The following is a 20,027-nucleotide window of genomic DNA, read 5'->3' on the forward strand; positions in this document are numbered from 1 at the left end:
ACCCTGTTTTCTTCAGCCCTCCTCCATACCTTCTGTTAAAAATGAGAAGAAGCTAGTTTCCAGCTACACTTACTCCATCAATCATCAAGCTTTTCATACTCCTTTTCTGTATGGAGGTAAGGAGGGAGGGGGAATAGGGAAAGGGTGAGAGGTAGGGTATAATTCACAATTATGGGTAGCTGTGAATCTCCCTTAAAAATATAATGCCTGTCATGCCGGCATGTAAATGGTGCTTTAAGGTTTGCAGAATTATTTAAATATATTATCTCATCTGAGCAGTCAATAAACATTTACTAACCACTCACTGTGTACCAGGCACTGGTGATGGAAGGCGAAAAAAAAAAAGAAGAAGAAATAATCCCTGCCCTCAGGGAGCTTACAGTCTATTGGGATAGACAACACATACAAATATAAGTATAAACAAAGTAAATACAAGGTAATTGTATGGGAAGAGGTGGGATACAAGCAGCAATGAGGATCAGGAAAGGCTTCCTGTAGGAGGTAGACTTTGAATTACCTCCTTCATTGATGGAAGCTAGCAATTCTAAGAGGCAGAGATCAAATGCACTCCAAACTTGGAAGACAGCTTACACAAAGGCAGAGAGATGAGCAGGGGACATGATATGTACAAAATGCTATTTTAAGAAGATTAATTTGGCAAATGTCTTAGTGGTAAAAGAGAGCCTGAAGGCAGGGATACTAGCTAGGACATATTGCAATACTCCAGGCATGCTGTGGTAAGGGCCTGAACTGGGGTGATGGCAAGAAGATGGGTGAGATGCATTGGGAAGGAAAACTCAGTAGAACTTGGTAACTAGATGTGTGGGGTGAAGAAGAAGCAGGAATCAAGGGTGACTCTGAAGTTTTGAATCTGAGTGCTTGGAAGATAGTGTCACTGAGAGAAATTTGGATGTCTGGGGTGGCAGGGCAGGGTCTTATAGGAAAACTGATTAAGCACTGCTCTAAGTGCTAAGGACAGATACACACACACACAAAAAAAAGCAAGGACAGCCCCTGTCCTTAAGATTACATTCTAATGGGGGGGGGAGGTATATACACACACACACACACACACACACACACACATATACACACATGCATATAAACACACATATATACATATATATATTTATCTATACGTACATACATATATATGTGTATGTATATACATATATATTTATACATACATACATATATATGTGTGTGCATATATATATATATATATATATATATACATACACATACATACACATATAAATTTGTACAAGTTGAGTTTGCAGTAACAGTGGTACTTTTAAATGGAAAAGTCCCATAGAAAGTTGGAAATGAGGTATGAGAACTCATAAGAGAAGCCAGCTTAGGAAATGCAGATTTCATAGTTGTGTGTGAAGGAGATAGATAATTTAAACCATGAAAGTGGATGAGACCTCAGGGAGAAAGTCCAGTGATAAAAGGGCCAAGTACCAAGGATTCAGATTCCTGATACACACTCATTTAGATGAGAGAAGGAAGAAATGAATCACAGTGAAGCTTCTCACCCCTTGCTCAACCCCTCGCCTAAAAGTCTGTATTCAGCATTAAAATAAACAGTACTGATGCAGCCCTGTGGCTAGGACACCCTAGCTGTGAGTAGAGGTGTAGCTATCTGGAAAGGACAGGCACCAGACTTTCTTTGTACTTATCTCAGGGCACAGTGCTCAGGTACACGAGGAACCATCTTGCAGGAAGTGTACCTTCAGGTAGTGGCCAACTGATCGTTTGGCTTGAAGGACCATGTGCTACACTGTACACACTAGTGAATTATGAACTTTTAGACAATATTGAGCTGATTAACTTAATGAACCACAGATATTCTAGTAGGGAGAAGGCTTTGATGTATGCATCAGGAGAAAGAGGTGCATGAACTTTAAATAGCATAAAACTTCATTAGCCTATCCTAGTTTCTCTTCTGATTACTGATTTTCACAATCAATAACCATTCATAGAACAACTAGTATGTACCAGGCACTGTGCTAAGTGCGGAGAATACAAAAAAAGACAAAAGACAGTCAAGTACCTAAAAATTCTAAATTTGACAATTCTCTAGAACTCCAAAAAGGTAGCATAGCATAGTGGTTAAAGAAGCATCCTGGGAATCATAAAGACCTAGGTTCCAGTGCAGCTGGGTGGCACAGTGGATAGAGCACTGGGTTTGGAATCAGGAAGATTCGTCTTCCTGAGCTCAAATCCAGTCTCAGACACTTACTAGCTATGTGACCCTGGGCAAGTTATTTAACCTCAGTTTCCTCATCTGTAAAATAAACTGGAGAAGGAAATGGCAAACCACTCCAGTGTCTTTGCCAAGAAAATCCCAAATGGGGCCAAGAAGTGTTGAACACAACTGAAGTGACTGAACAACAACAACCAACAGTAGTAGTAGTAGTAGTAGTAGTGTAGTAGTAGTAGTAGTAGTAGTAATAATAGTAGTAGTAGTGGTAGTAGTAGTAGTAGTGGTGGTGGTGGTGGTGGTTGTAGTAGTAGTAGTAGTAGTGGTAGTAGCAGCAGCAGCGGCAGCAGCAGCAGCTGCAGCATTGCTGGAATTACAAAGACAAAAGTGAACCTGTCCATACCCTCAATCTCCCTATAAATCTATTTAAATAATTGAGTTTTGGTTCCAGAATTTTTATTGCTTCCCATAAGAAAAGCACAACCTTGTTTAGGGAGTAGATCAGAGAATCAACATAGTTAAACTGACATAGGAAAGGATCTAAAGAGCAGCTGGGACATGTTTGATAGGCCAGGTTTGTTTTCTTTCTTTTTTTTCAATGTGGAAGTACAGTTGATGACTCATATGTACTGTTGACAGTCTTTAAGCAAACTGCAGCTGTCATAATAAGTTTGGGGCCTCTGGACTCAATGAAAAAGAAGGGGGAAGTTCCCAAATGCAGATAATAGATTTGCCTGTCTTTATTTTCACTCACTTCTATGTCTGCCCACTGGTGGTAAATCAACTCTCTTAAAACTGTTCTTTGGTTTTGGAGCAAGTCACATACACCATTTCTTCCAAAGCATCAGTAACTAGAAAAGTAGATATGCTTTCTACCTCGTCCCATTAAATGCATTTTGTTTCCAAAGCTTTGAATTCAATGACAGAAGAAATGAGGGAGCTGAATATTTCTGGTAAAATAATTCATTTCAATTTGCTTCTAAAGTTGATTTTAATTCATCATTACCATGATATCTTTCGGATTGTGTTCTAGTATGTCAAACAGCCTACAAACTTTCTGATATAACACAAGCTTGTGTGAGCCAAAGAAACCAACATTTTTGCCCTGTATTCCCACCCCGGGTAACTCAGTCAACATTTCTCACATCATATGGGTTGAGTAGGGCTGGCTTTACCAAGTCACAAGCATTTAAAATAAGGCTGCCTGTGGTTCTCTTGTGGGAGCTCAGATTTCTGGGAGTTTATCTTTTAGAAGGAAGTTTTTAGCCTCAAGTTTTCTATCACATGCCCGTACTTTACCCAGGCTAACGAATACAGGAACATAAACACATAAAATCTCTCCTAAATTGTTCCTAAAAGTTGAGAGGGGAGAAAGTAAATTTTGCTGAACTAAAGTTGCCTTTTGGAATGGGGACTTTCAAGGTTTGCCCAGAGCTTTTATTATAAAACATAAAATTTCCTATTCAGCTGTACAAGAACTATTCAGCCTTAGAATTTACAAAGCAGTCTATACTTGCCAAAGAGGATTTTTTTTAAAGCTTGAGTCTGATATTTATGGCCATGGTTTTTCTAGTACTCAGCATAATAAAATCATCTTTATGAGCACTAATCCTAGTTAACATCATTGGGAACTGGCACCATTTGTCTCTGAGCCCTCCAACTAAATGCCCCACCCTGCCCTTGCTTGGCCTTCCTCTGGCCCTTGTCTGAGAGAGCTTGCTGTCTTGGGTAAGTCAACCTCATGCACCTTGCTGATTATCCAGGACCTAGGCCTTCAAAGCACTCACCCCAAGCACTTCTCAGTGCAATGCTCCTTGCTGTTTCCAGGCCTGTTGAGATTTATTTGTCTCTTCACAATGCCTTAGATTACAGGGGTGGGGAACCTGTGGCCTGGAGGCTACATGTGGCCCTCTAGGTCCTCAAGTGCAGCCCTTTGACTGAATCCAAGCTTCTCAAGTCAAAGGGCTGCACTTATGGACCTAGGGGGCTACATTTGGCTTCAAGGCCTCAGCTTCCCCACCTCTGCCTTAGAAGGTAGCAATTATTACTACTACTACTACAACTTCTACTTCTACTTCTTCTTCTACTCCTATTACTACTACTACAACTAGCTAGCTATTTATATAGTACCTACTGTGTTCCAGGTAGGGTATATAAGGCATTTAGGGAGGACTAGCACCTCTGGTGTGAGGGTTTGCTGAGCCCTTTTCAAGGCTGTTCACCCATCTTTGGTGTCCACCTGTCACTTTACTCTCACCTGTGACTCCAAGAAGTTGTAGCATGTGCAGTGGCCATGCCCCAGTAAAACCATCTGGGCAGATGAACTAAACCAAGTTGAGAGTAACCAACATGGCCTGAAACCCATCTGTAGGTTAGATGGGTGTCTTCCCCAGGCATGTGAAGACTTCCTCAATCAGATGGGTGGATGAGAATAATTTATTCCAGCGGCCACAAAGCAGGTGCTTGATCAGACATCAAAGATACCAAGGTCATCCATTGCATCCTAGGGCCATCACGAGTCATCTTAACTTTTGGCCTGCGGCTGGACTTTGATGACTCTAGAAGAGAGAGTGAGGCTGATGCCTTTGTGTGATTCTGTCTCACTTAAATCCAATTCACTCATGAGTCAAGACATCATTGATGATGTCGTTGGTCTTCTTGGAAAATGAAGAACAAACAACAACTGTGTCCCAGGCACTGAGCTAAATTCACTTTATAAATATTATCTCATTTGATTCTCACAACAACCCTGGAAGGTAGGTACCACTTTATCCCCATTTTATGGCTGAGGAAACTGAGGCAAACAGATGTTAAGTGACTTGCTCAGGATCACACAGCTAGTTGGTATCTGAGAATGGTTTTGAACTCAGGACTTCCTGATTCCAGGTCCAGTGTTCTTTCTACTTTGCCTGACACCTAGATGTCCTAATCTGGTTAACTGCTATTGTTAATGGGAGAAGGCTAAAGGAAGCACTCGGAGCCCAGACATTTTAGCAAAGACCTTCTGAAGATAGCGCCCTTACTTTTGTCACTGAACTCAAACCAAGAGAGTGACGTAAAAGGGGGAATTTCGGGTAATTTAGGATCATGGATTTAGAGCTAGTTTGAGATGCCATCTAGACCAACCTCCTCACCCTTTAGGACGAGGGAACTGAGATCCAGAGAATTGAAGTGATTTGTCCAAGGTCCCACAGGTAGGAAAGTCCAGAAAATCCTTATGGCTACAAATCCAGAACTTCTCCCACTGCTCCTCAGTGTCTCAGCATTGTAGACTAGAGAGTGGTTCTAATGGAAAACAGAAACTTACTTTGGCTTTTAAAGTCCTTCATATCCTAACCACACCCTCCTCCCCACCTTTCTAGTCTTACAACTCACACCCTTCCCACATAATCTGTGATCAAGTGATGCTGGCTTCCTTGCTATTCCTGGAACAAAACATCTCTCAACTCTAGGCATTTTCGTTGGCTATCACCCATAGCCAGAACTCAGTTCCTCTAACTCCTATCTTCCCTGGCTTCCTTCAAGTCTCAGCTAAAGTCCCACCACCTTCAAGAATCTTTCCCGATCCCCCTTAATACTAGTCCCTTCCTTGCATGATTACACCCAATTTATCCTGTCAGTATATTATTTGTACAGTGTTTGCAAGTTGTCTCGCCCAGTTATATAGTCTCTACAGGTATGTGGTGTTTTTCTTATAAAGGGAATACTTCCACCAGAATGACCCTATGGATTTGGATGGGATCTGTTTGATATTCTATACTAGTCAAATTGTTTCTTTCCTTTTTTTTTTCTTTTTAGATTTAAATGTAAATCCATTGGAAACATTTAAATATTTTGAATCCACTTTCTGAAGCATGACAGGTTGCAGTTGGTGGCCAAATAATATTTTTCCAAAGGCTCCAGGTTATCTAGGCAATGTAGACAGGGACTTGCTGAACTAAAAACTGAGAGCCAAAGGTTTAGTTCTTAACATCCCAGACACGGGGTCATAGATATAGAAGCTGGAAGGGACCTTAGAGGTCACCAAGTTCAACCACCTAGTTTTATTGATGTGGAATTAGAGACCTAGACAGGTTAAATGACTTGCTGAAGGTCACACAATAAGTCAAGTTAAAAAGCATTTATTAAGCAACACCTATCTCGTGCCAGGCACTATCCTAAGTCCTGGGGATACAAAGAAAGGCAAAAGAAGTCTCTGCCCTCAAAACGCTCATAGTCTAGTGGGGAGAATACAGGCATACAACTATGTACAAACAGGATAGGAACAAGATTAATTGGAGGTAATTTCAGGCGAAAGGCATTGCCTTAATGGGGACTGGGGAAAGATTCTTACACATCAGGTGAGACTTCAGCTGAGATTTGAAGGAAGGCAGGGAAGCCAGGAAATGGAGGTGAGGAGGGAAAAAGGAAAAGTACTTTTAACGTATAGTCTGTGTGAAAAGCAGTTCTGCCTGAGACCCAGAGTAGAGTGTAAATGCTAGATCTACATAGCTAAATTTAGCGTTTGTAACGGGGTTGCCAAAGAAACTTTTTCCTGATTGAAAGAAAACCATCTCCAGAGTCTTGGATAGACATGATTTTTTTCCTTAGGCTTTTCTGAGGAGGGGGAAAAAAAAACTCTTAGGGAGAATACCCTTTTTAAAAAAGGATGGAAAGGACAGGAGTTCTCTAGTAATTAATGTATAATACCCGGTCAATCAAACAAAAGCTTAGCCTTTTGTTCTGAAACCCAAAGTCACTGCTAAACTGGAAGAGCTCTTCTCCCAAGAAGAGTCAGCATGCATTCTGTTTAGGCTTAGGAAGTAAATCTAGAAATAGGCTGAGCATCGATAAATTGTATGTTAAGTTTGGTGAAGAAAATTACTTTGTGTCTGTCTTTATATTTCTTTAAATACTACTCATAGTTTACTGCTTTGATATTTCTATATTACATATACTAATCTATGCATTTATGGCCTCATTGATGTGGGCACTTCCTCTAGTACTGTAGGTTATAACTCATCCACACCTACTCATCTTGTATAATTCTTACTCATGTCATTCCATAACTCCCTCCCATGTGATCTACCTATGGTACTTGAAGCTTTTCTCTAGGTAAGTTAACATTTTCTAGGTATTAGTGTTGTTAGATATAGTGTCTGTTATTAGAGATAACATTTGTTCTCTCTCCCTCTTAATCATGACTGATTCACTTCCCAAAAATTAGCCCAGAAATAGGAAAGATCTAAGTTCAAGTCCTACTAGCTATGTGACCTTAAAACAGCACCTAGAACATATAATCATTTAGTAAATTTTTTTATTCATTGATTGAGTAATTATGCCCACCACATTGCTACTTGAGCCACCTGAAAGTCTGTCATGGAGCAGCTGGAAGATCACTTAAAGTGCTAATCAATTTCCCAAATGTAAACATTGTAATTCAGTCTTCTGTCTTCTTCCTCTTCAATTCTGCTCCCTGCTGACCAGCCATCTATAGGGGCTGTTCAAAATATGTATCCCGATAGACCGATTCAGTGGGCTGCCCATGAGATTGTGGATGATAATCTCAGGAATATACATTCTTCATCCTCATGGTTTTTCTTTTTTTTCTTTTAAATAGCATTTTATTTTTTCCAATGACATGTAAAGACAATTTTTAACATTCATTTTTATGTAAAATTTTGAGCTCCAAATTTTTTTTCACGCTCTAAGATAGTAAGCAATTTGATATAGGTTATTTATGTGCTATCATGTAAAATATATTTCCATATTAGTAACATTGTGAAAGAAATACCAAAAGGAAAAAAACATAAAAAAAAAAGAAAATGAAAATAGTACACTTTGATCTATATCCAGACTCCATTAGTTCTTTCTCTGGATGTGGAGAGCATTTTCCATCATGAGTCTTTTGGAATTACCTTAGATCATGGTATTATTATTATTATTATTATTATTATTATTATTATTATTATCATCATCATTAGGCAATTGGGTTAAGTGACTTGCCCAGAGTTACACAGCTAGTGTCAAATGTTTGGTCAGAGGCAAATATGAACTCAGGTCCTCCTGACGGTTCTCTATTCACTGCGCCACCTAGCTGCCCTGATCATTATGTTTCTGAAAGGGCTAAGTCAATCATAGTTGATTATCACGCAATGTTGCTGTTACTGTGTACAATGCTTTCTTGGTTCTGCTCACTTCCATGGTTTTTCCTGTAAGGATTACTAGGTCACTTTCTTCTGAGTGACTCTGGATCTCATTGAAAAGGCCCTGTAGTATTCTGAGATTTAATTCAAGCAATTCAACAAAGACGACATACATGCAAAGCCCTGGTACTAGGCACTAGAACTTCAAAGACAAAAACAAAACAATTCCTGCCCTCTAGCTTATGTTCTCCTGAGGTTTGTGACATGTATATAGATAAATATATCCAAACTTCTCCCTAAAACAAAGTCCTAGCCTTTTAACAATATTCTTCTGATGAAGCTGTATAGAATTGAGACATGGCATAAATGTATATAGTGCTTTAAAGTTTATGAAATGTTTTACATATGTTATATCATTTAATCATCATATCAGCCCTGTGAGATATAGGCTCTTATTATTCCCACTTATAGATAAGGAAACTGAGGCTGAGGGAAGTTAAATGACATGCCCAAGGCCACAGGACAAGTCACAGAACAGGTAGGATAAGAATTCAGGACTTCCTAACTCCAAGTCCAACACTCTTGCAATATACTGCCCCACTTACCTACCTAAGAATGTCACAGTTCTGAAGAATTAAAGTTGTGGGTCATTGGAGAGGTGCTGCATGGTGGACATGAGTGGGATGTTTTAGCTGCCAAGAATTACGCGAGAGAAGTGGCGTTGAGGACGCTATCAGAGAAAAAGAAAGTTGGCCAATGATGCAGTGAGAATGATAGAGAACCACTGCTCCACTGTATCCATGCAAGGTCAGGTAGAAGAGGGCCTGCAGGATGGTGGCTGGACCCTTTGCAGAGGATTTTACAGGATAACATCATCCCCAATGAGAGACATGGGTGGATTTCCATATGCAATGTTTTTAAATATGACAAAACTTTATTTGAAAATGTAAAAACCATTCTTAAGTCAAGGGTGGCACAAAAACAGGCCTGAGGATTTGGCTAAAGGCCATAGTTTGCCTCTTACTTTGATGAATCACAGGACCATAGATTTAGGCCAGCCTAGAAAAACTTTGCCTTCCGACTTCACCAAACTCTTCAAAGCCCTGTTTCTTTTAGAGATCTTGGAGGAGAAGACTATTGTGGCTCCAACCCCCGAGGCCTTCCAAGTCACCTCTGGGATTATAAATCATAGTGCTGACACTCAAAGAAGTTTGACTTCAAAGTCCTTTGTCCCCTACTTGGGTTTTATTACCAGTACAGAAAGAACCTGCCCATGGGGTGAAAAACACTAGAAAATCACTGGTGTTTTTCAAAAGCCTAAGCTATCATTTGAAAACATCTGTATTGGTTTCTGACTGAAGTGCCCGTTTCCAGAAAAACACTGCTGTTGTTTTCTCAAAACCCAGTCTGTATCCATTGCATCGTATTTGTTTAATTAAATTAATCCCCCGCTACGTCTTCCTTTCAGTCTGTACAAATCCCCATGGTCATAAATCCCAAAGACCATAAAAACATCATGAAAAGACAAGCCAACTGGAAAGCTTTCCATTTGAGGGAAAGGGGTTGGTGATTCATGAGAGTAAATGTTAAGGGGGAAGGGGCTTATCTTCATGGTGGACAGGAACTACCTAATCATTAAACAAAATTCTGGTTTGAGTTTGTCAGCAGCCCTTGTCCTTGATAGGGCCATTTTTCTAGCAATAATTATAGCTATAAAACCTTCTCATTTTTACAGAAGAGGAAATTAGGACCTAGAAAAATTCACTGATTTGCCCAAGGTTACATAGGTAAGTAAGCCACCCAGCCAGGATTTGAAAGCCTGATTCCAAATTCAGTGCTATTCACTCTACCCCATATAGTCACTTCACAACCACACTTTGGTGCATCATGAAGACACATGGGTATGTCATGTCCTGGCTTTCTTCCCCCTCAAGGGCTGTCTGCTTGCCTGCCACGTTTCTGACTTCAAATGCTTACACACCCAGATTTCAGCCTTCCAAAGCCAAAAGCCCAAAAGTTCCCAAAAGACCCTGCAAATTAAACAGGATCATCAAGATGAAAAGAATGCTCGCCTCCAACTGCTGGTATCACCACACTTGTGGTTAATCCAGTCAACAGGAAAATGTGGCCACAGAGAGCAGAAGTTCATAACAGGAAGCTAAATGAAGCATATTTCATGAAGCTACTGAATTCAATAATCCCTGATCCTGGACACAGCATTTCTTCTTGCATCCAGAATAGGGGTCTCCAGAGTGGAGACAATGACCTGGTCCCAAGGGGTATGTGATCAGCCAATCAGAGGTGGGAGGATGGGACCCTCCCTGTGACAGCCACTCATGGGACCTTATCTCTAATTCAACCCATGCCTTCCCTTTTCCCCTGAAACTCTGTCCTGTCCTTCCAGTGGCAAGCTCTCTTCTTCTGAACTGGTTGTGGCCTCAAGGCCACAGGTTCCCTATCCCTGATTAACCACTACCCAGGCACCTATAGAGCAGCTGCATAGTTGCCCCTGGAAAAATTTCACATGCACACACACACGCACACACATCCACATGCATGCACACACATATGCACACATGCATGCACACATGCGTATCTATCTTCTGACCCCCAGTTCACCTCATGACTAGGGCAGACACCCCTCAGAGTGCCAGTTCTGTTCTCTGGGGCATTGACTAAGTAAGAGCAATCCTCATCTCCCCTTTTCCAATTAGTTGGGACAGAGTGAGCTCCATAGGATGAGCAGGCATGGAAGGGTAATCATCTGAATCTCAGAATTTGTTACATTAGTTTCCCTCTCAAACCCTATGCTCCTTCCGAACTTCTCTGTTACTGTCAAAAGCTCAACCATCCTTTTAATTGCCTAGTTTTACAAGCTTGGTATCATCTTCAACTCCTCACTCTCCCCATTGATTATCTTGTTTATCTTGTATACAGCAAGTTGTTCACATATTCTCTCTCCCATTAGACTGACTGTGAGCTTCTTGAGAGCAGGGACTGTTTTTTGCCTTTCTTTGTTTCCCCAGCCCTTAGCACAGCGCCTGACACATAACAGGCTCTTCATCAATGTTTATTGACCTGTTGACTGGCCTCCTATTCAGAGCTAGAAGACCGGAAAAAAGAAAAAAAGACAACAAACCCAAGTGACGAGGCAATAGGAAGCATAGGAAATGAGTTCATGGGTGATAGATACAAATCTGAGGTGCAGAAGGCGGTCTGTCTGTGCAGAGGAAACTTAGGGGTAAAAAAAAGCCACGGAAGGAGAAATATGGAACATAGACAACTCATGGTTTGGACCCCACAAGGAGACAGCCTGAGCCAGTGCCCTGAGCTGGCATACTGACTCCTTCACTTAGCAACTAATGAGATGTGAGGTTTGGAATTGTTTTGAATAACATTTTATTTTTTCCCAATTACATGTAAAAACAATTTTGAAGACTCGTTTTTAAAATTTTTGAGTTCCAAATTCTCTCCCTCCTTCCCTGTCCTCCTCTCTGATAGAACAATAAATTGTTATGTTATGCGTGTGCAATCATGTAAAACATACCTCCATGTTAGTCACATTGTAAAAGAAGATGCAGACCAAAATAAAAAAAAAACACGAAAAAAAATGAAGTGAAAAAATATTTTGATCTGCATTCAGATTCCATCAGTTCTTTCTAATGAGATGTTTCTAATGAGATGAGGTGATTTAGGAGCTTTCCCTTGGACCACTCCATGAGAAGAACAGGGTATTATGAACTCCATTTACACATATGAGAACTGAGGCCTAGAAACACCATGAAATGACTTTCCCGGTTCAGAATTTGATCTCTTGATTCAAATCTAACACACTTTCCACAATATCAGAAGACTTATCATTTATTTAACAGGCAAATTTCTCTTTATTATATTGAACAAACAACTCCTCAAATGTTTTCTGATTTCCCCCAGGCTCTAATGGGGAAATCAATGGCAAATTCAATTCTCTTACATGAGTCAAACCATCTTCTGTGCTGGGAAAGAGCATTATAAAAAGAGCTTGTTTGTTGAATGGAAAGAATGAATCAGTGATGGATTGATATCTTTGACCTTTATTACCTTTAATATACCTTTAAGTTCCAATCTCACAAATATATTCTTGTAAATGCATTCCCACAGTTTTTGGTTTTTGTTTTGAGTAAAGAGACAGGGCATATCAGCACCTTGTGAGCACTTAGCAAGTGTTGACCAAACAATAATGATAATTTATGATAAGAATCCAGGCCCCTTTAGTAATTTGCATTCTCTAGCATTCTCCTGTAGCTTTTCCATTTATCATTTTTCCCTTGGCTGTTTATTAGGGAAAATAAACAGAGGGAGAGACAGTTTCAGAATTTATTTTAGTAATAAACACTGGTATTTATATAGCACTTTGAAGTTTGCAGAGCACTTTCTGCTATTTCATCACAGCCTCACAGCAATCCTGTAAAGACAGAACTGCAGGTATTATTATCCCTGTGTTACAGATGAGGAAACTGAGGCCAAGAGAAGTTAAATGACTTGCCCATGGCATTTGTTACCTTGACGTAAGTAATAAAAGTCAGAAGTGGTATTTGAAGCCAGGTCTTCATGTCGAGTCAACAAGTATTTATTAAGCCTTACTATGTGTCAGGCACTTCCTTAAGGTTTGAGGAAGAGAAATACAAGCAGAAAGATGGTCCCTTCCCACAAGGAGCTTACATATTTTTTGGAGGCAATCAAGGTTAAGTGACTTGCCCAGGGTCACACAGCTAGTAAATATCTAAGGTGTGATTTGAACTCAGGTCCTCCTAACTCCAGGGCCTGTGCTCTATCTACTGCTCCCCCCTAGATGCCCCAAGGAGCTTACATTCTATTGAGAGAAGACAACAAATAAAAGGAAGCTGAAAAGGTTAAGAGGAAGAGATGAAGATACCTGAGGCATTGTAGAGAAAATCTGGGAGAGTCAGGAGTATAGCCTGGAGAGGAATGGAACCGTAGTTGTCCAGGATGGCCTTCTTAAAATGGCAGTTCTAGAAGGAACCATTCAATCAGAGGAAGGGGCCACAAGGCAAAGGTGCTTTCAGTGTATGAAGTTCATGGGGGTAGTGAGCTTCCAGGGTAAAGAAGCTTCTGGAACATTATAGAGAAGATCCAGGAGACTCAGGAGTATAACCCAGAGAGTAATGAAGAAATAAATAATCTTGACTCCACTTCCAGCATACCAATTACTGCACCACACTTACCTCTAAGTTGTATTTGACAAGGAATGTATCCTGATGGGCTGGTATAAGCTCAGGAATTCTTGGGTCTGTCATTAGTTATATGGGTCATTTAACTGCCCTCTGCCTCACTTTCCCTATCTATAAAATGTGAATGACAGTGTTGATCCATGGGGAGTGGAAGGGTGGTAGAAAATCAGATGGAGGTGATAGAGGACAAGATATGGTTTGGTTTCAAAGTACTTTTAAATTCATAAAGGGGAGAACTGTGTCTATGGTGTTGTCTTTGTACTATACTTAACTGGGTGCTTGATGCAGGGACAGTAAGCATTCAAGTATTTGGTGGCGGTGGTGGTTTAAAGTGCTGAAGAACTGTTCGTTAGATTATCTTGTAGTTTGAGACCCCTAAAGATAAAGCTGTGTCTGTGGCCTCCATGTGGTCATCTTCTAATTGCCCGACCCTGTGTTTCAGTTCAGGATCTGTGTGAAATGCAGGACCATGCCTGTGAGCAGATATGTGTGAACGTTCCCGGATCCTACGTGTGCCAATGCTATAATGGTTACAACCTTGCTGAAGATGGGAAGAAATGTGTCAGTGAGTATTGATACTAAACTGGTATATTATGGAAGAATTGGGTGAGGGGAAGGGACAAGAGGGGGCCAAGGTAAGAAGTCACCCCATGTGTTTCCAAGTCAACAGTTAGGGTTGCTTAGGTCTAAGCCCCATCCCATCCTCCGTCAGATAGAAGCCAATAGCCTCACAGGCTTTTTCATAGGCACGCAGACAAGAATGAAAAGTATCTCAAAAGGCATTCTCCTCGAGTGGAATTGGTCTGCTCTTCCTAGGTTGCCTTCATTACCCAAGCTGCCAAAAGCAGGGGAGCAGGGCACCATTTAAAGTGAAAATAAACCATCGTGTTCATTCTGAAATTAGAAAATATGGCCACCATTGGATCAGGTAGAAAGCAGACCCTTGAAAAGAGATTTTTCAGCCAGCTGTTAGTTAGACTAGATGGCCGCTGATGTCCTTTCCAACTCCCGAGATCTGTGATTCTGTGTGTGGAGGCCAGATGGGCTCCAGGCAACAAGTAGAGAAGTATCCTGATTACTGAGATAAGGAAGGAGAGAGGGTAGGAGGAAGTGGTTAATTGGATTTGGAACAAAGTTCTGAGAGATGCTGGAAACCTAACTGAGGATAAGCATATTAATATGAGATGTGTAGGTAATGCTAAATTTGGAATGTCATAGAATAAGCACCCAATAGTTTAAATTAACCTTTTGGATATTCTCTTTGCAATTTATTGTGATTTGACATTCACTTAGCACATGATTATCAAGAGACAACAGTGACATGAGCTAAATTAGCCAAGTTAGCTAATAAGCCAGACTTATTAGTAGTTATTTTCCTCTTGCCCGTAAGTGGATAAAACTACTCATTCTCTTCCCCAAATATTGCTCCCAAGCAGAGAATGAGAGAGAGTGGATCATGGAAGAATAAAAAATGGGCTTCAGAGATCATCAGGTTGAACTTATACCTACATAGAAATATTCTTTACAATATCCCAATGACTGGTCAGCCATCCAATCTCTCTACCAACCAGTTGCAATGATGGGTTACTTAACTACTTTCTGAAGTAGTCTACTCAAATTTTTTTTGGTTTTTTCGTGGGCAGTTGGGGTTAAGTGACTTGCCCAGGGTCACACAGCTAGTAAGTGTCAAGTGTTTGAGGCCGGATTTGAACTCAGGTCCTTCTCGACTCCAAGGCCGGAGCTCTATCTATTGCATCACCTAGCTTCTCCTCTACTCCATTTTAAAATAGCTCTTTTAGGAATTTTGTCCTTAGATTGGTCTGGGGTCCATCTCTACAACTTCTATCTACTGCTCCTAGAACCGTCCTCTGGGGCAAATATAAAACAAATCTGATTCAACTCAGTTCAACTCAGGAAGCATTCATTAAATGCTTATTACATGCAAGGCACTAGGGAAATAAAAAGACAAAATGACAAACAGTCCCTGCTTTCAGGGGGCTTACATTCTGTACATCTCTCTTCCACATATTCCCCTTTGAGTAATTCAAGAGAGTGATCATGTCACCTCTTCTCAAAATTAAGTATCCCTAGTTCCTTCAACCAATTCTTTTGATGTGGTTTAAGATCAGTCAGTCAGTGCACAAGTGTCTACTGAGCACCTATTATGTGCTAGGCACTATGCGATCACCATCTTGGTCACTCTCTTACTCTGAGCACTCTCCAGATTCTAGAAGTCCTTCCTGTAGGAATCAGCAAGTGAACAAGTGTTTATTAAGTGCTTACGACGTGCCAGGCGCTGTCCTGAGTGCTCGGTATACAAATAACAGTAAAAAGAAGGGTAGGGCTTGCCCTCATGGAGCTTACATTCTAATGGGGAAAGATAACACATAAAAGGGGAGCTGGACAATGTGGAGTGGGGAGAAGGATGTGCCCACACAGGCATATAGTGATTGTGTCCAGAGAATCAAGAATAGCTGGTCTGAGCCCTTTCCCAAGAAGGGAAGAACTCTTTCAGGAAGAATTTACCACAGAAAACAAGGGGCCCACAGGAGCTGAATGGATATCTGATGAAACCATAAGTTGGAAAACTACTTTACTGATTCTGGAGAGGTTTGTGTTAGCATTTTCAGTTATGTCACCCTGCTGGCTTCTGCTGAGCCTGCAGTCCACTAAAACCCCAAGTTGTTGTTGTTTTTTTCATTAGAACTTCTGTCAAGTCCCGCCTTTCTCAATCAGTAGTTCTGTAGTTAATTTTCTTTTACCCAAAGTGCAGAACTTTATACTTATCCCTGTTAAATGTTCTTAAATTGGGTCCATCTCAACAGCCTGCCAAGATTTTTTCTGTCTTAACACTACCCTCTGAGTTACTACCCCCTCACAGGTTTGGGTCATCTTCAATTTTGGATAAGCATGTCGCTGGTGCTTTCATACAAGTCATTAACAATTTTGTTGAGCAGAATGGGGCCAAGGACACTTAAGCACCCCCTTTCAGGTCGCCCTTGTTCTGATCATCAGTATTCTTTGAGCTCAGTCATTCCCACTGATCCAAATCCACTTATGTTGTACTATCATCCAGTCCACATCTCTCCATCTTGTCCACAAGACAGATCTTGTCAAATGCCTAGATGAAATGTAGGCATATTATGGCTATATTGATTCCCGGATACACCAGTGTCCTGCCAAAAAAGGCAACAAATTTAGATGGCATGACTTGTTCTTGATAAAGACTGCCACTTCCCAAAGTGCTTACAAACTATCATTTTAGTAACATATTCAAGAATTTTGCCAGAAACCAAAGTCAAGTTCACTGGCTTATAGTTAAAAGACTACTAATAATAACAGTTAGCATTTATATAGCGCTTTATGGTTTGCAAAACACTTTATAAATATTATCCCATTTTATCTTTACAACAACCCTGGGAGGTTACCTCCCAGGAAAGTGAGGCTGAGGGAGGTTAAATGGTCACGTAGCTAGTAAATGTCTGAAGGAGAACTTGACTTCCTGAATCTAAGCCCAACATCCTCTTCATTGTATCACCTTTTGTTGTTTACTCATTTTGGTCATGGCCAACTCTTGATGATCCCATTTGGGATTTTCTTGGCAAAGATACTGGATTGGTTTGTCATTTCCTTCTCCAGCTCATTTTACAGATGAGGAAACAGGCAAACAGGGTTAAGTAACTTGCCCAGCATCACACAGCTAAGTGTCTGAGGCTGGATTTGAACTCAGTAAGATGAGTCTTCCTGATTCCAGGTCCAGTGCTCTATTCACTACACTACCCAGCTGCCCATTGTATCACCCAGCTGCTTCAAATTGTCCCTCATCCCCTTTGCAAAATCAGAATTACATTGCCCACCTCTCCACCAATGGCACATTTCCTACCTCCAGCTATTCTTCCAAGGTCATTGACAACAAGGCTGTCGTCGTATCCAAAAGTTCTTTCAGAGCCTTGAGATTTAATTTGCCTTAACTTTTGGCTTTGCATTCCCAGCACCCAGCACAGAGCTCTGAACATATTAGGAACTCAATAACCAATTGTTATTCAAAGTCCTTCATAACATTTTCCCCCACAAACACACCTTTCCAGTCTTCTTACATCTTACCTCACCTTCCCTTCTAGTCTTCAGTCCAGTGGCACTGGCTTCCTTGCTATTCCTTGAATAAGACGCTCCATTTTCTGGCTCTGGGTATTTTTCTCTGAGTGTCCCCCATTCCTGAAATGCTCTCTCCTTCCATATCTCCTGGCTTTCCTCGCTTTCCTTCAAGTCCCAGCTAAAATCTCCTCTTCTTCAGGAAACCTTTCCCTATCCCTCTTAATTCTAGTGCCTTTTCTCTATTGAATATTTCCAATTATAGCTTGTTTATACGTAGTTGTATTTTATCTCCTCCATTAGACTGTGGGCTCCTTGAGGACAGGCACTATCTACTTTGGATCCCCAGTACTTAGCACAGTGCCTGGCACAAAGTAAGCACTTAATAAATATTTATTGACTGACCAGTTATTGATTGAGGGTAGGTAGCTAAGTACAGGGTTATTATAACTAAAGGTAACATTTAAATAGTACTTTATGGTTGGTCAAGTGCTTTACATGCATTATATCTCATTTGATCCTCACTGCAACCCAGTGAGGTAGGTACTATTATGATCACCCTCATTTTATAGATGAGGAAACTGAGGCAGACAGAGGTTAGGTGATTTGCCCGGGATCACACAGCTAGTATTTGAGCTAGAATCTGAGCCCAGATCATTCTGACTCCAAAGCCAGTGCTCTTAATTTTCAGTCATCTATCAAGCAGTTTTTAATACTCCCCAGTCTAAAGATGATTCCTCCTGAAACAAAATGAGAATTAAGTAGTTTTACATTTTCTCCATCATCCTTTATCATCTTCCTTTCCCCTTCGTAAGCAAATACAATTCAAACCCTTCTTTGACCTTCCTGTTTAAGCCCAAGATAGACTCTTTAAAGGCTCTTTTGGTTGTCCTTAGGATTTATTTCTAGGCTCATATTATTTTGAGTTCTGGAATTACTGATTCTTATGAAACCATGCCACTATTTTTAATTCACTCTGTTATCAGCCCTTACTGTCATTTCTTTCCTGAAACTGAGTTCCTTGCATATCCACTTTCCTCAGACTCTCCCTCTCCCCCACCCACATCAGAACAATTTGTGTTCACATCATCTGAATTTTATTCTTGAGAGCATCCCTTCTCTCATGCACCAATCTTCCCTATGTGATTTTAGGCCTGTCTTTCCTCTGAACAATCTGAAGTCCACTGTCCCCAGATCTAGACTTTGGGTCAGACTAATCCAGGCTCTTCCTTCCTCATCTATTACAAACTCTCAAATGGCACAGTCCCTTCCTCTCCAGGCTCCAGTCATTTCTACCTTGGCACCACCTGAGTGAAGATGACTCAGGGTACTTCCATCACCATTCATCATCAAGCTTTGAGTGGGAAGTTTCCTTCTCAATTCAACAAACATTTACTGAACACATAATGTATTCATGACTTTGTGCTAGGTGCTAGAAATACAGAGAAGTATATAACACAGTCCCTGCTGTCAAGAGGATAATGGCCCAGTTAAAGGTAAATAATAATAATATATGACAGCATCTGTTGAGTGCCAAAAGGATGGTAGATGCAATAAGGACAAGGTGATCTCTTCTGACTCTAAGGAGCTGTGAGTCTGTGAGTTCAGAAGAGGGAAAACTCACCAGCAGCTGAGCAAAGACAGGTAGAAAAGAAAAGGCAGGGCATTCTGGGCAAGCTAAGTGATATAAGCAAGTGCTTGAAGGCAGGAGTGTTCAAGGTGTGTTTTGGGAAAGAGTGAATAGACTAATTTGGCTGAACAGGAGAGCTATGTACAAGAGTGGAATATGGGGAGACAAAGTTAGGGAGGGAGGGCGAGGCCAGATTGTGCATCCTTTGAAAGCAAGCCTAAAGATTCTGGGCATTTTCCTAGAGATAGTCATGGGGTCATATACCTCAGAGGCTATCTAGTTCAACTTCATTTTCACTGATGATGAAGATGAGGCCCAAGGAAGCTAAGTGACTTACCCAAAGTCACCCAGTTAAGTGTCAGAGGTAGGATTTGAACTCAGGTTCTCTAAATCTAGGGCCATTCCTCTTTTCACTGTACCATGCTGGTTTCTGAGGGTTCATGGGGGAAGGGAGTGGTAGATATATGCAAAGCATTGTTTTAGACATATTAATTTTGTAATGCTATGTAGACTAGATTGGACAAAGGAGAGATTAGCATAAAGAAAATCCATCAGGAGACTATTGCAGTGGTTAAGGTGTGAGATGATGAGGTCCTGGATGAAGGTGATGGTCATAGAAATGGAAAGGAATTGATTGAAATTCTGAAAGAAGCATGTGAAGAATTGGTGACATACTTGATGTATGAAGGGAGGTGCTAAGGATTACTTCAAGATCTTAAGCCTTGGTAGCCATTAATGGCCCA

At 40.8% G+C, this 20,027-nt stretch overlaps 1 protein-coding gene across 1 annotated transcript in view; it reads left to right on the forward strand.

The window, feature by feature from the left end:
- Positions 1 to 20,027, forward strand: part of MATN2 (matrilin 2) — a 202,873-nt gene that overhangs the window by 103,310 nt on the left and 79,536 nt on the right. Inside the window, 1 exon segment of the mRNA XM_020968963.2 lies at positions 14,005 to 14,127. Coding sequence (XP_020824622.1) covers positions 14,005 to 14,127 — 123 coding nt within the window.

Source organism: Phascolarctos cinereus, unplaced genomic scaffold, assembly GCF_003287225.1.
Source record: "Phascolarctos cinereus isolate Bilbo 61053 unplaced genomic scaffold, phaCin_HiC Scaffold_4;HRSCAF=312, whole genome shotgun sequence".
Lineage (NCBI taxonomy): Eukaryota > Metazoa > Chordata > Mammalia > Diprotodontia > Phascolarctidae > Phascolarctos > Phascolarctos cinereus.